The 13,323-nt window shown below is 39.3% G+C and overlaps 2 protein-coding genes across 3 annotated transcripts; one reads left to right on the forward strand and one right to left on the reverse strand.

The window, feature by feature from the left end:
- Positions 1-2,790: 2,790 nt before the first annotated feature.
- On the reverse strand, positions 2,791-13,207 carry idua (alpha-L-iduronidase). Of its 2 annotated transcripts, XM_088009068.1 has the most exons (15): positions 12,827-13,207; positions 11,824-11,964; positions 11,605-11,687; positions 11,409-11,516; positions 10,805-10,900; positions 10,441-10,647; positions 9,425-9,600; positions 9,122-9,338; positions 7,953-8,162; positions 7,759-7,880; positions 7,524-7,649; positions 6,963-7,039; positions 6,737-6,837; positions 6,510-6,613; positions 2,791-4,574 (listed from the first exon to the last, which is right to left on the reverse strand). In XM_088009068.1, exons 1-14 carry the CDS (start codon positions 12,955-12,957, stop codon positions 6,513-6,515), a joined length of 1,896 nt encoding a protein of 631 aa, XP_087865194.1. In that variant the 5' UTR covers positions 12,958-13,207; the 3' UTR covers positions 2,791-4,574; positions 6,510-6,512. The 2 variants fall into 2 exon arrangements, with proteins under 2 accessions (XP_087865194.1, XP_087865193.1); XM_088009067.1 differs by lacking the exon at positions 2,791-4,574 and having other exon boundaries at positions 6,307-6,613.
- On the forward strand, positions 4,782-6,302 carry LOC106929229 (purpurin-like). The gene is made up of 6 exons (XM_015005979.2): positions 4,782-4,841; positions 4,986-5,100; positions 5,267-5,403; positions 5,493-5,605; positions 5,685-5,897; positions 5,991-6,302. Exons 2-6 carry the CDS (start codon positions 4,987-4,989, stop codon positions 5,999-6,001), a joined length of 588 nt encoding a protein of 195 aa, XP_014861465.1. The 5' UTR covers positions 4,782-4,841; position 4,986; the 3' UTR covers positions 6,002-6,302.
- Positions 13,208-13,323: the final 116 nt, after the last annotated feature.

Below are 13,323 nucleotides of genomic sequence, written 5' to 3' on the forward strand. Positions count from 1 at the left end.
TATTACTCAACCCATGTGTTTTATTTATTTATTTTGTTCGTATCCGTTTTATAATCTTTTACAGATCTCAGAAAAAATGCTTTCATTTTGTTGTATGCTACTAGTCATATACTGAAATAATTGTGTCATGGCTCAACATATAAAAACACAGATGACAAATTAACATAGATGAAAGGGAAAATATATACAAGAAAAATATATACATTTCTAATTATTTTTGAAAAGAAACATCGTGCTGCCAAAACATTAAATGAAAAATATTTTTATGCTGAAAGAATTAAGATTGGATGGAAACAGAAGAATCAAGAATCAACAACCTGAACAACCTGAACATGCCATGCCCATAAAAAACATGATGTTGGCAGTATCAAGCTGTGGGGATGCTTCTGTTTTTTTAGTGGCGACAAAGAAGCTGGTCATGGTTGATGGGAAGATGGACAAATGTGTGGAGACATAACTCAGAAGATGTAGCTGTAATCACAGTGAAAGATGGTCCTACAAACAATTAACCCAGAAGGGTTCTGACCTTATTTGTTTTGACAGAGTTTGGTTTAGGAGGAGTTGTCCCTTTGTTCACAGATAACTCAAAATATAAGAATTAAACAACTTTTTTGTTGTTTGTGCAGAAATGCTCTTTGTTAAAATAAACTATTATATCAAGGGAAATTGATAGTTTCAGGAGAGAGGATAAGGAGTTAAATGACAGGGGGAATTAAATGTGTGTATTTAGGAACAAGAGGCAGGGAAATTCATCTTTTCATGAGGGAACAAGAAAAGAAACTCGTAAAATAGGTGGCTACTTCATGAAATATTTTTAAAGCTTTTACTTTCATATAATTAATTTGTTTGTGACATACATATTTTAAAGTCTAAATCCATGTTGTTCACCTGAGTGAACCTATAAAACGTCTTACTGCTGCACATTTTTCACATGGAGCAATCAAAACAATACAATAAATCACGTGTAGTCTTTTATTTGGTGTCACTACAAATGTTGAATTTTATATTCATTTTTCTCTCAAGATCGTTACCTGTAAGGCAAAGGGAATTGTATTTGTTTTAATTTAATTAATTCTACTTAATTTTTTTTAGCAGATGCAGTCAGGCTCGATAAAACGTGCTAAATGAAGCAACAGTTCAGTGCATAGCCATTTCTGTCCGGAAGATGGCAGCAGTTCAATTGTGACAGATAAAGCGGTACACAAAACTTTCCCCGAAGAAGACGACTCTCCTCTCGGCAGTGGTAAAGTGACCTCTGTTGCTAACTGCCAGCCTGCTATTGAACCATGCCTCCTCCTGTCGCAGTGTCGCCTTTGATAAAGGTTTGTGCTGTTAAATATGTCACCGAAACGCTTATTAAGAAATTTTGTGTAAAACTGCTGGAATAATTCTCCACACTTGGTTGGCAACTCGTCCGAAGTCACCAACATGCTAACTATAAGCAGGATACATTAGCTCGAAGAGAATGGGTAAATGAAAACGCAGTATAAGCTTTCATTCAGTCCAAATTAGCAAAGAAATGCATGTTGCAGTCCGTCTAAATAACATCCTGATTAACGCTAGAGTAAATGTTTGTGTCAGAGTGTCATATTTTATGTTGCTACCTGCAAGGAAACGATAGTTAATTGTTGCTAATTGAAAAACATTTTTCCACTTTTAAACTGTAAAGGTTTAATCGTTTATATTTAATACATGTGATATCATGTATTACTCACGTTATTTAGCTTAATTTTAACATGTTTTACAATTTATTTAACGCTTGTGTCCCCCTAGTGTTGATACTGTGTATGACAAGCAAACTGTTTATTTGGCTAGAAATTGTCACTAATGGATGATTTTGTTTCTGTTACAGACAGCCAGGTATTCAGCTTTAATTGCTGGCATTGTCTACGGTAAACGGCGATATGGTAAGTTATTAAAGAAGTCATCATACAGCTATTTTTAACTGTTTATAGAAGTAGCAGTGCATGCTGCATATCACATGTGAGAGAGTAGTTGCTAATAAACGGTTTTGATAATATAAGATTAGATTTAGTAAACTAGTATTCTCTGTGTATTTTAAATGGAGTGTAAATTGTAACAATAGCCAAAAATTGTATAATTTAACAAGTATGTATAACATTGAGTCACCTGATGGTTTGAAGACGTAAATCAGCCTTTATATAGGCGGTAACTTACCACACAAATTTATTTAAATGTTTAAATTCTGAACTCTTCTCCCGTTGAGTTCCCAGTGTGTCTACAACATGGGGCTATGAAATTAACTGAAATAAATATAGTTTTAATATGTGGGGGTATTATCTTTTTAATTATACTCACATTGAATAATTTATATCTTGTATATGGACGGTTTTCAACTAATTTCCTCCAAACTGAGCAAGTTAGAAAGGAAATTCTGACTGAACTTAGTTTGTAACTCTGACTTCACCTTCCTCAGATTATTTGAAGCCTATTGCAGCCGAGGAAAGGAGGATTGAGGAGGAGGAGAAGAAAGTTCGACAGGAGCAGGAGAGGATTGCCAAGGAGTTGGCAGAAGGTAACATCTTCACTCTTATTCATATACAAATCAAGTCCATAATCCAAATATTGTTGCATGATTCTTTACATTCTTACCCTCTGTCTCACAGCTGAAGACACCATCCTGAAGTAAACCTCTGGACTGTCCTTTGGAGATGTCCTCTTCCTTGTGCACTGTCCAACCTCTTCCTCCTCTTCCTGGAGTAACGGTGGCAAAGTCAGGCCACACTGCTTCACTGCTGTTTCATGGAAGTGTCACTGTCACAATGAAAACTCCCCTCCTCCTCTGGTTTCCCAGAAACTGTAATTTAGTTAAATGAGAAGAAATAACTTCAAATGCAGCTACACTCAGAAATTTATGTTGATATTTGAATTGAAGAAATTTCATAAATACAGAAGGACATAAAATATAAAATGTTTTTTTTTTCTCCCCCATAACTGTTCAGTTGATGGTGCAACAATGTTAAAGAGGAACCGGGTACATTTACTTTAAACACCTTTCAGATCTCTGGCTCTTTGTACAGTATCATAAATAATTTTGTTCTTTAAATGTATTAAAAAATAAATACATGGCATTGCTCCCTGTTGTTTTTTTAGAGGAAGAAATTATCAGTCATTAATGTATTAAAGCTGGTTAATTATTATGGTTTTTAATATTATGCACATTTAATGAAAGGTTTTATATTATTAACCAAGCTAAATGCTTTCTGATAAAGAAAAGGTTAAGTTTTACTAAACAGTTTCTAACAGGTAAAGGTGTTTGAATCATCTCTGCAGAATAGAGAATTCTGCCTTGTATTTTTATTATTTCACACAGTTACATATTCAGGTGTTTACCTGCTCATGTTAAAACGTTTATCCGGATTTGGCTGATCAAGACTTCCCTGTTGTAAACATATGCAAATTAACAGTAGCTGTGTTTTTTTTTTTTTTTTTTTTTTTTTTTTGTAGGCTGTTTTTAATTTGAATTTTATAACTCCAAGATGATTGATTAAAATATGTTAATTTCTTTAAAAGAACTTATAATCTTTATATTCTCTTAAAGCCTGAGTAAACTCTTTGAATCCTGACACGAAGAACCAAAAACATTAAGAAACTATAATTATAAAACCACCCATTTAAATGATTTAATACTTCACTGTTTTAAGTGATCAGAATGTCTAATTTAGAAACTACAAGTCTGTAATAAGGTCACTAAATCCTCGGTTTTATTGTAGATCACGTTAATCTTCATCTGCCATGGAGGTGTGACGAGTTTAAATACGTAATGTGTATTTTTACATCTTGTTGTTGCACAACTTTGTCCTGCTCCCACACACCAGACCTGACCTCACAACGCCCCCATAAACAGAGTTTAACCCGGCGTCACCTCTCTCTGTGCAAGAGACTGTTGATAAATCTACAGTTTTCAGATTAGTTAACTGAGCCAAGCAGCTGCTGCGGTTTCAGATTTAGACGGATCTAAATTTAGCGTGTCTAGTCAAAGCACAGATGTTTTGACTGACAGGTAAAACAAACTAATACCAAGATATTGTGGTTCTACACAAATCAGAAAACCCACGATTTTTTCATGTCTGCAGCTAAATGTACAGCAACATCTTTGGATTCACAGATCCTTTACTCATGCACAGGCATTATCCTTATTCAATGCATTTTGGCAGTTCTTTGCAGCAGACATACTGCCCAGGATTAGGCAGCATTTACAGACAAGATGACGGGAGACGGAAACACTTGAACCTCTACTGACATAACACATTACTTATAGCTGGTTTCCATGGTGGCCATCTCATTCTCACCCTTTATGGCTAAAGAAATACAAAAACATAGATTTGCAAGCGTAATTTTAAGGTTGCCGGATGTAGCAACTTGTAAATATGAAATGTGAAAATAATTTCCTGAAAAATATATTTACTTTAAGGACATTACAAAATGTACAACATTGCAAAATCATCTTTAATTTCATTATACTACACATAAAATGCCACAACACATTTGCAGCGTACGCGTGACTCAGGGTTCAGACAAGTTTAATCTTCCTTTTCATCCGCCATGATCAACTGCAGCCCGGCAAAAAAAAAAAAAAAAATTACATAAAGCCTGCATGCTCCTGAACGTGAAGGCTCATCAGCTTACAGGCAGGGATTTCTATAACTGGATTAATGCTAGATTTAAAATCTACATTTAGGCTGAAGAAGTGAGAATAATCAGACGGCCCGTCTGCGGCTCCGGTATAAAAGGCTCACTCACAGGCTGCTCGGCACAGCTCAAACACGGCAACATATCTCTGAACTGCAAGCTTCCCGTGGATTTCCTCTACACCTCAGGTAAGGAAATGATGCCTTCGAGGACCAATAAGAGGTTTATAGAAACTCCCATTGCTAGAGAAACTGATTTGTCCTACTTTTAAACCATATGCGGAGATTTCAAAAAGCGAAAGGCAACCAGGTTTCTTTCTTGGCTTGACTTAGAATGGACTTCCAGCTCTTTGGGTTGATGATGCTTTTCCTGGCCTGTGTGGAGCAGAGCCTGGCCTCTTGTGTGGTGGACAGATTCACAGTTAAACAAGACTTTGATCCCCAAAGGGTGAGTACATAATAACTTCTATTCCCATTTCCAGAATACCATTCTTCTTATAGCGAATAATATCATCAGCATAGAGTGTGATCATCTTTTTGCATTTTGCTAATTCAGCTGTACTAATCTGATGAAATCTCTGTCAATGTATCTGTTTATCTTTTTTCCTTGGCAGTATGCAGGTAAATGGTACGCCCTGCAGAAGAAGGACCCTGAGGGTTTGTTCCTGCAGGACAACATCTCTGCTGAGTACACTGTTGGGGACGACGGTGCCATGGTGGCCTCCTCCAGAGGCAGAGTCACTCTCTTTGGGTTGGTCTTTTTTTTTAAATTTACTAGACTGAAATCTGTACAATTCAATACAATGCAGCTGAAATGCTCTTACTCTATCCCATGTCCAGGTTCTGGGTTGTCTGTGCAGACATGGCTGCTCAGTACTCAGTCCCTGACCCCAACACACCAGGCAAGATGTTCATGAACTACCAAGGGCTGGCCAGCTACCTGTCCAGCGGTGGTAAGCCTACGAGAGCTGCATGTTTTATCTTCCTCTATCTCAGTGTAGTCAAGACTAACATCTCCCTCTGCTTCGCCAGGTGACAACTACTGGGTCATCGACACAGACTACGACAACTACGCCATCACATATGCCTGCCGCACCCTGAAGGAGGACGGAAGCTGCGAGGACGGCTACGCGCTGGTCTTCTCCCGCAACCCTCGCGGCCTTCCCCCCGCCATCCAGAGAGTCGTCCGGCAGAAGCAGGAGGAAATCTGCATGGCCGGACAGTTCCAGCCCGTGCTGCAGTCGGGTACGCAACTAGCACACATGCAGACATTTGACTCGCAATATGGAGGCTATACAGAGCATTTCAACTTAAAAGGTGTTTGTTTCTCTTCAACAGGGGCCTGTTAAACAGCTTCCAGGCTGATGGTGGATGAGCGACTGCACTTTATCAATCTGGACCGACTGAAATGCCCAGGATGAAGACGCAGCTGTTCACAGGGGAATCGTGCAATGCTACGCTCTCAGCTTAGTTTTCTGATGAATCCTGCACGCCAATGTAACGCCACAACACACTTCCACAGTAGTTCAAAGCAAAATCCAACGAATAGTACGAATGTCTCAAAGAATGTTGTCGTAACTCACTGAGGGGTAACATCTGATGTGAACTGATCTGTGCTGCTGACAATAAATTTTATTAAAAAAAACAAAAGTAGTTTGTCTTTTGTTTTTGTAAAAATCTTTATGTGAACAAGTTCATATAAAATAGCAATAATTCAATAGGTGAGGTTTTTTTTACGTTCACAAAGAAGTCAGATGCGTCTGTAACGTCATCTGAGGTGTGATTTCGCTCAACAAGCCACAAATGGAAATCAGCAGACTAAACGTCTCTAAAATGTGCTACTGTTTGCATTTTCACCTTCTACTCCCCGTCTGAAAACCTCTCCGGCAGAGAGTAGGGCCCGGGCCGTCCCCAGTAGTCCACAGCTCGGACTCGGTACAGACCCCCAACCTTCTGGTCCACTGCAACACAAACATGATAGACAGACTAAACTACCAGCTCTGAGGCTGCAGTGAAGATCAGAATTTAAATCACATCCCAAAAACAACAGGAGAAAGGGACTGGGGAAAATAAAGGTACGTCACCTGGTGAGTGGACATAAGACGTAAAAATGGTGTCCTGAGCATTAACCCGACTGAATTCCTTTTGGTCCGTAGAAAATTCTACTTCAAACGTCTTGATGCATCTGCAAAATAGGGAGTCAGGAGTAAAGGTTATCGCCTAACCTTTGAAAGGACTCATTCAATGCATTTCCCTTGAATAAAACAGTGAAACTCAAAGAAAGAGAAATATATTAGATATTGCACTTACTTTGAACCAACACAGTGATCTGACCAGATAACGAGGACTTGGCCTTTGGTGATCCTGATGAAGCGTAAACCATTGACCTGACAGAGACAAAACACAGCGTGTGGTCGAAAACAGAGTGCTAACTAAAACTTATTTGGCTGCAGCACCTTAAAATATTCATATTAATATCACATCTTGTCATGGTACAAAGAGACTCCATAGTCGTGGTCTCCGTTTCTAATCAAGTCACTTCTGAAGGCAGGTGGTTGAACTAGATTTTGTTTAAAGTCGTTAGAATAAAGGCCTCTGAATACAAATTTATGTCAAACTTTTCAGATTTCTCTTCGGAAAAAATGTTAGAAACCTTCTCGATCAATGTCATATTTAAGGTTTACTTTGTTTTGATTTATCACACAAAATCCTGACCGATCAGATTCTTTTTAGTGAATGTAACACAATGTAAAAAAAAAAAAAAAAAAGTTCAAAGGGACATGACTGCAAGGCACTGCAGGCACATAAGAATGAATAAGTGTGTGTCATTACTGCAGCCTGTTCAGAACAAAGACTTAAACTTTTTCCAACCTGGTCTGGTCCAACCTCAGGCCGGGCACAAACATGGACGAGGAGGACGGAGGGAAGAGACAGTTTGGCTTTTAGAGTCAGAGAGTCGCCAGGAGGAAGTTTCTGAGGTCCGTCGGTCCGGGGGTCCTAACAGTGACACATCATCAGTGGGTCAGAAGCTGTAGATTAAAAATGGTCTTTTTCTTGCATCCGGAATTAAAATCTTGTTTAGATGGTTCTATTTAGAAATAATTACCTCCACGCTCCTGAGGCGTCTGAACTGCTGCGCGGTGGGGAAGTCAGGGCTGCCCATGCTCTGCCACAGCTGGTGTGGGTTGGTAACGTTATTGTCCAGGTAGTAGGTGACATACACCAGACCTGGGTAACAAACAGATACTGAGCTGGACTGAAACATTTTATCTGAGGACCAGGATTTTGTCAAAAGCTCACCCTTCTGCTCAGCTAGTCCTTTCAGCTCGACTGTAACGTCATCGATGCGTTGGGAAGTGCTGTTGTCGTCGCTGTTGTAGACCAGGACGGCCACCTGCCAGCTGTCGGACCCACCATGGATCACGGGTCTGTGGGTGCTGGCGAGAACGCCCACTGTGCTGTTTTCTTCATGTCCAGAGTTTAAAACCTGAGCCAGGACTTGTGTTTCTCCTTAAAGCGGGATGATATGCAGGAGTGCAATATTAGCAGCGTGGATGACATAAAAAAAAAAAAATCACCGTTCATGAATCACACTGTTCTTCTGAGGCAAAATTTTAAAAGATTTGATCATTTTGGTGTTTCTGCATGTGTCACAAACTCAAATTTAAGACTGTATGAGACCATTTTAAGATTGTCATGAATAAGATTTAAGCTCTTTGTCACAATCGCCACAGAAATGTACAATAAAAGTGCTTTTTATTTTTATTTTTTTAAGAGTACCAAATTTATGAGATGTGTGGGATCTTTTTGTAGCTCTTGAGCAGTTTTGAGCTTCTCACACTGTACAGCAGGGGTCCCCAAAGTCGGTCCTCGAGGGCCGGCATCCTGCATTTTAGTTCTCTCCCTGGTTTAGCGCACCTGGATCAAATGATGGCTCATTTGAAGGCCAAAGAAGAACATTGACATGCTGAAAAGGTTGTTACTACCACCAGGGAGAGAACTAAAACATGCAGGATGCCGGCCCTCCAGGACCGACTTTGGGGACCATTGTTGTACAGTCTTAACCCACATAGTGTCAAGCTTTTTGGAACAAAATGTACTTGGTCTGGGTTGGCGACAGAAGCGAGTCAGTGGCAAACTGCCAGTAAATTTACAACTACCCATGATGACACAAAAAAGCTAGCTAGCAAGTGTTAGCAGTTTGCTACCGGCAGCCTTAGCTGTCTCAAGACTCTGCGACTCAGAGTCTTGAGACTGTGCGACTCAAACGTTTGCCTATAGAAAAGTCCTGTAATAAAAAAACCTGTGAAAATTAAATAGTCCAATCACAACAAAATTTAAGACCTGTGATTACCGTATTTAAGGCCAACTTACATCTTCTTTAATGAATTTAAAACATTTTAAGTTTAGAGACACAAATCTAAGACTTTTTACTGATGTACAGACACCCTGACTCTTGAGAACGTCACCTTGCAGAGCCAGCAGGCCCATGACAGTGAGGACGGGCTTCCGGACGAGCTGGACATGAGGCGGCCGGGTGTTGTTGACCTGGAAACGAGCGGTCAGCGTGCGCTGAGTGAACGGGTGCGGGTGGTAACTCAGGAAGGCGTTGTCGTTGCTCAGAAGGGTGTAGTTGATGGTGTTATTGGGGTTAGCCAGAAGCAGATCCTGGTGCTGCTTTATTATCTGATTGGAGAAGGAGATGGAATCTGAGTAAATGATGAATTATTAATTATTTCGTCTCCACTTACATTGTTTTTTTTTTTCCTTACTTTTACCACCATTGCAGCGTAGGTCACGTCAGCCCTCCATTCCTGAGGTTTGGACCATCCCACCAGAGGGTCGGCCTCATCGTTGTAGATGGGGACGCTGCGGAAGCTGGGGAAGCGCTCCTGGATCTCCCCTACTGTCTGGAGCTCCTGCTGGAGAATGGGCAAAGAGAAGCCCCCTCCCTGGGAGACAGAAACAGAGAGTCAGCTTTTTCAATACCGCAGCTTCATCTCAATTCATAAAAATATCATTAACAAATGTAATTATTATTTAATTCAAAAAGTACTGTTTTTACATAATTACATTGATTTATTACACACAAGCTGATTGATTTCAAATGTTTAGTTCTTTTCATTTAAATTCTTATGACTTTTCCAAATGTAGCTTATTAGAAATTAAGAATATCACAGCACCGATAATAAAACATTAAAAAAAAAATATAAGTGCAATGTTTTGCTATGGGCTTTATAATAACGTAAGGGTGCGCATAATAATGACATTTATAAAAAATATTGCATATTTGCCAAACACCACACAAGAAAAAAGAAGTCTGGGTTGAATCCGGCATCCCTGGGAAAGAAAACACAGTTTTGTGTTCATAAGGAGAATCATGTGAAGTCTTTAAGCTGCTCAAAAACTGCTGTATCGAAGCATATTGATAGAAAACTGAGTAAAAGAACAAAGTTTGGCTGAAAATGGTGCAGAAGTAACAGGGACATCTGCAGCCTGGGAAAGACAGTGAAGCAAAGCCTTTTCAAGAGTTTGAGGAAGAGTCAGGTTGCTGACTGTGGACAGTTTAGCTTTGTGCTGAACTTTAATTCATGATCATCAAAATAAACAGAAACAAACAGCGGAAACAAACCACTGTGAGTGCAATGAGTCAGGAGGAAAGACATGCGTCAAAGGAACCAAGGACGGGGGTTCCCACTCTGACCACAGTGCCCCCCTTTACATTTTGATTAGATGCTAAACTGTCATCTAACATTATATTTTGCATTCATAAAAGAGACTGTGCGACCTGCCTTTTTGTGCAGGGCGATGTAGTCGATCCTGACGCCCGTCTCGCCAGTGAAGTAATTGGTGCCGTTGTAGCAGTGCTGCAGCATGGCCCAGCAGAACGGGGAGCGGGGGGCAGAATGGCAGGAGTCTCCGGGACCGCCGAACCTCAGGAGCGGGCTGGCAGCGCGCAGCCCCTCCGAACACGCATCATAGTAATTTAGAAACCCTAAAAAAATGTGCGTTAAAGAGAGATCTGGAGTGATGCTTGATGTGACATCTTCATCATTAATGTCTGTTGGCGACTACGTTTCTCCGCTATGAGCAGTTAAACTCTAGTGCAACACATGCAGCATGGAGTTATATGTACGTGTTCTGGGGTTTACCTTGAATGGACATGGTGACATTATCAAAGTCATGATTATTGGGTTCGTTCCACGTTTCAAAGTTCCACTGAGAAACTCTTCCTAGGCCATATTTGTCTGAAATTTAAAATGAGCAACAATATTTTTTAAATAGAAACAGAATTTATGATTTTACAAAGAAATAAAAAATAAAATAAAATAAAATTGTATAAAATATTGGAAACACTCAACATTTAATTAGAGGACATTTATTCAGAGGGCGAATGTGCATGAGATTCATTTCCTCAGATTTGTCCTTTGACTCCTATGAGGAGTGTTTGTTACCAAAAAGCTGAATCTTATCCTTATCTAATGTTCCAGAGTCCCAGAAGAGTTTAGCAACATGTTTATTTTAACAATAATAGGAGATCACTCTCAAACAATCAGCTGGTATGTAAATGGCATCCAATTGTTGTTACGGTGACTTGGAGATCCTCAATATATCGCTCGCAAATAGTGAAGCATGGTTCCTTTTTTTAAAATTATCCTACATGTTTCAACCTTTATTCTTCTATTTTAATATTTTATTGGACATTTGACTGGTAGCGTTGAGGTAAAACAGCTTATTAAGTAAACAAAGACTCACCAATGTATCTCTTGGCTATGAGATAAACCAGATTTCTCCATTCAACCACTTGGGATTTGTCCTCCAGGTCAGTGAAGTAGTTTGAGACGCTGCCCATCAATTCAAAACCTGAAGTTTATCAAAAGAATTTATCAGAAGAACATCACAATGAAGACGATATTTATCAACAACAAACAGTGTGTTTGGAGCACAGTACCTGGTTGGAGCCCATTATCTGACAGTAGTTCTATCAGCTCATCCAGTTTAGTGAAGTTATACTGAGGTTTTCCTCCAACATGTCTACAAAAATGAATTAAAAAAAAATAATCCCACTTGTTTTAATATGGCAGTAGGTATGCTTTCTCTAATATGAATTATAGTGTATAATTAACCACATTTTGTACTTCAGTATATTTTTGCTTGCTAGCTGACTTACTGTAAAGTGACCAGCTCCAGCATCCAGTGGATCCTAACCTGCTGGATCCCTCCATGAGGGACCGAGCCCACATAAGCCAAATTCAGCTGCTGGTCGGTGCTCAGGTCAAACTGGTCAGCCTGGGTGTGAGGGAGTGGAGGGCTGCACAAGAAAATATATATCTAAAATTAGCAGCTTCTATCAGTTTTAAAATTATGACATTTATACAGTTCTGTGATGAAGTCTCAAGTCATTTATTCACACTTAACAGATATAACTTCACTTTAGAATATTACACAAAAGTCTGGCTTATTGGAAACAAAATATAAATGTAGAATGCAGGTTGGAACTGAACAATAGTACATAGGTCTCTTCTACAGTGGTGAACTTTTTTTTTTTTTTTAGAGTTTTAACAAATTGAATTGTTTATAATCACATATTTTATAAGAATCTGTGAGTTTAGATTAATGCTGTCCAGGTTTTATTTCTCAGAGTCATGCCGTCATCCCTCTGGACTCAATCCCAATATAAGCCTCATAAAAAACATAAATATATATATTTTGCAATCTTGAAAGAGGTGTCTGAATCTCAATCGATCTGCATTCAGTGTGAAATAATTATGTCCATGTTTGAGCCGCACAGATGGATCAGCTTTAAGATGGTTACCTTCAAAAATTAAGCTTAAAGCAATAATAAACTTTTTAAATTCAATTTTCACAAACTGAATAAAGTTGTCACAAAGCCGAAGTTGTGCTTTAAATATACGAGGCTGACACTAATACGTAATTTTAAGTTACAGGCCCATGTGACATGACTTCAAGCCAAAATGTCTTACATTTTGAATCAAAAATGTTTGGTTTGTCAAGGGTTCAGCCCGTTTCCGACTTGAATCACTGTGTCACGTGTTTATAGTTTACATTGTTTGCGCATGCGCATGACAGCGGCTAGCAGAACCAAGGGTGGTGATTTTAGCATAAGATGAAACTTCAATAAAATATCGCTTTGAAAGACAAAAGCGACCTACCAGAAGCCAGTGCTTCTCCAGAATGGTCTGAACTCTCTTTCTGGTTGTTTCGCGTCAACTGTGATGATATAAGCGCTAGAAGTTTCACAGAAGCACCAAAATACAGCAAGAAAAGGCAAACTCCTCCACATAATGAACTGTCGCCGGCGTGTTCGTTTACATGTCTCCCATAAAGTGACAAAACTATCGGTCTAACCTCTTCTCAACATGTTTTTTTGTAGTACAAGTTTATAAACACTGAGCTGGTGAAGAACAAGTTAAAATGCAACAAACCAACCAGGAGGCAGATAATCGTGAGCTGGTCACATGAACACGGTGACGTATATAACGCGACGTAAATGTAGTCTTCAGTGAAGGTGAAAATGAAGTTAACGCCAACACTAACATTTTACGTTTTTGTCTTGAACGCACCCCGCTTCCCCCACAATTAAAAACAAAAAGAAAAACCTCTTGTTTTTCCGTCTTTTCTGTCCAGAATCAGAGCGTAAAACTTACAA

The sequence above is a fragment of the Poecilia mexicana genome, unplaced genomic scaffold (assembly GCF_051168715.1).
Source record: "Poecilia mexicana isolate PSO_F unplaced genomic scaffold, ASM5116871v1 scaffold_9, whole genome shotgun sequence".
Classification (NCBI taxonomy): Eukaryota; Metazoa; Chordata; class Actinopteri; order Cyprinodontiformes; family Poeciliidae; genus Poecilia; species Poecilia mexicana.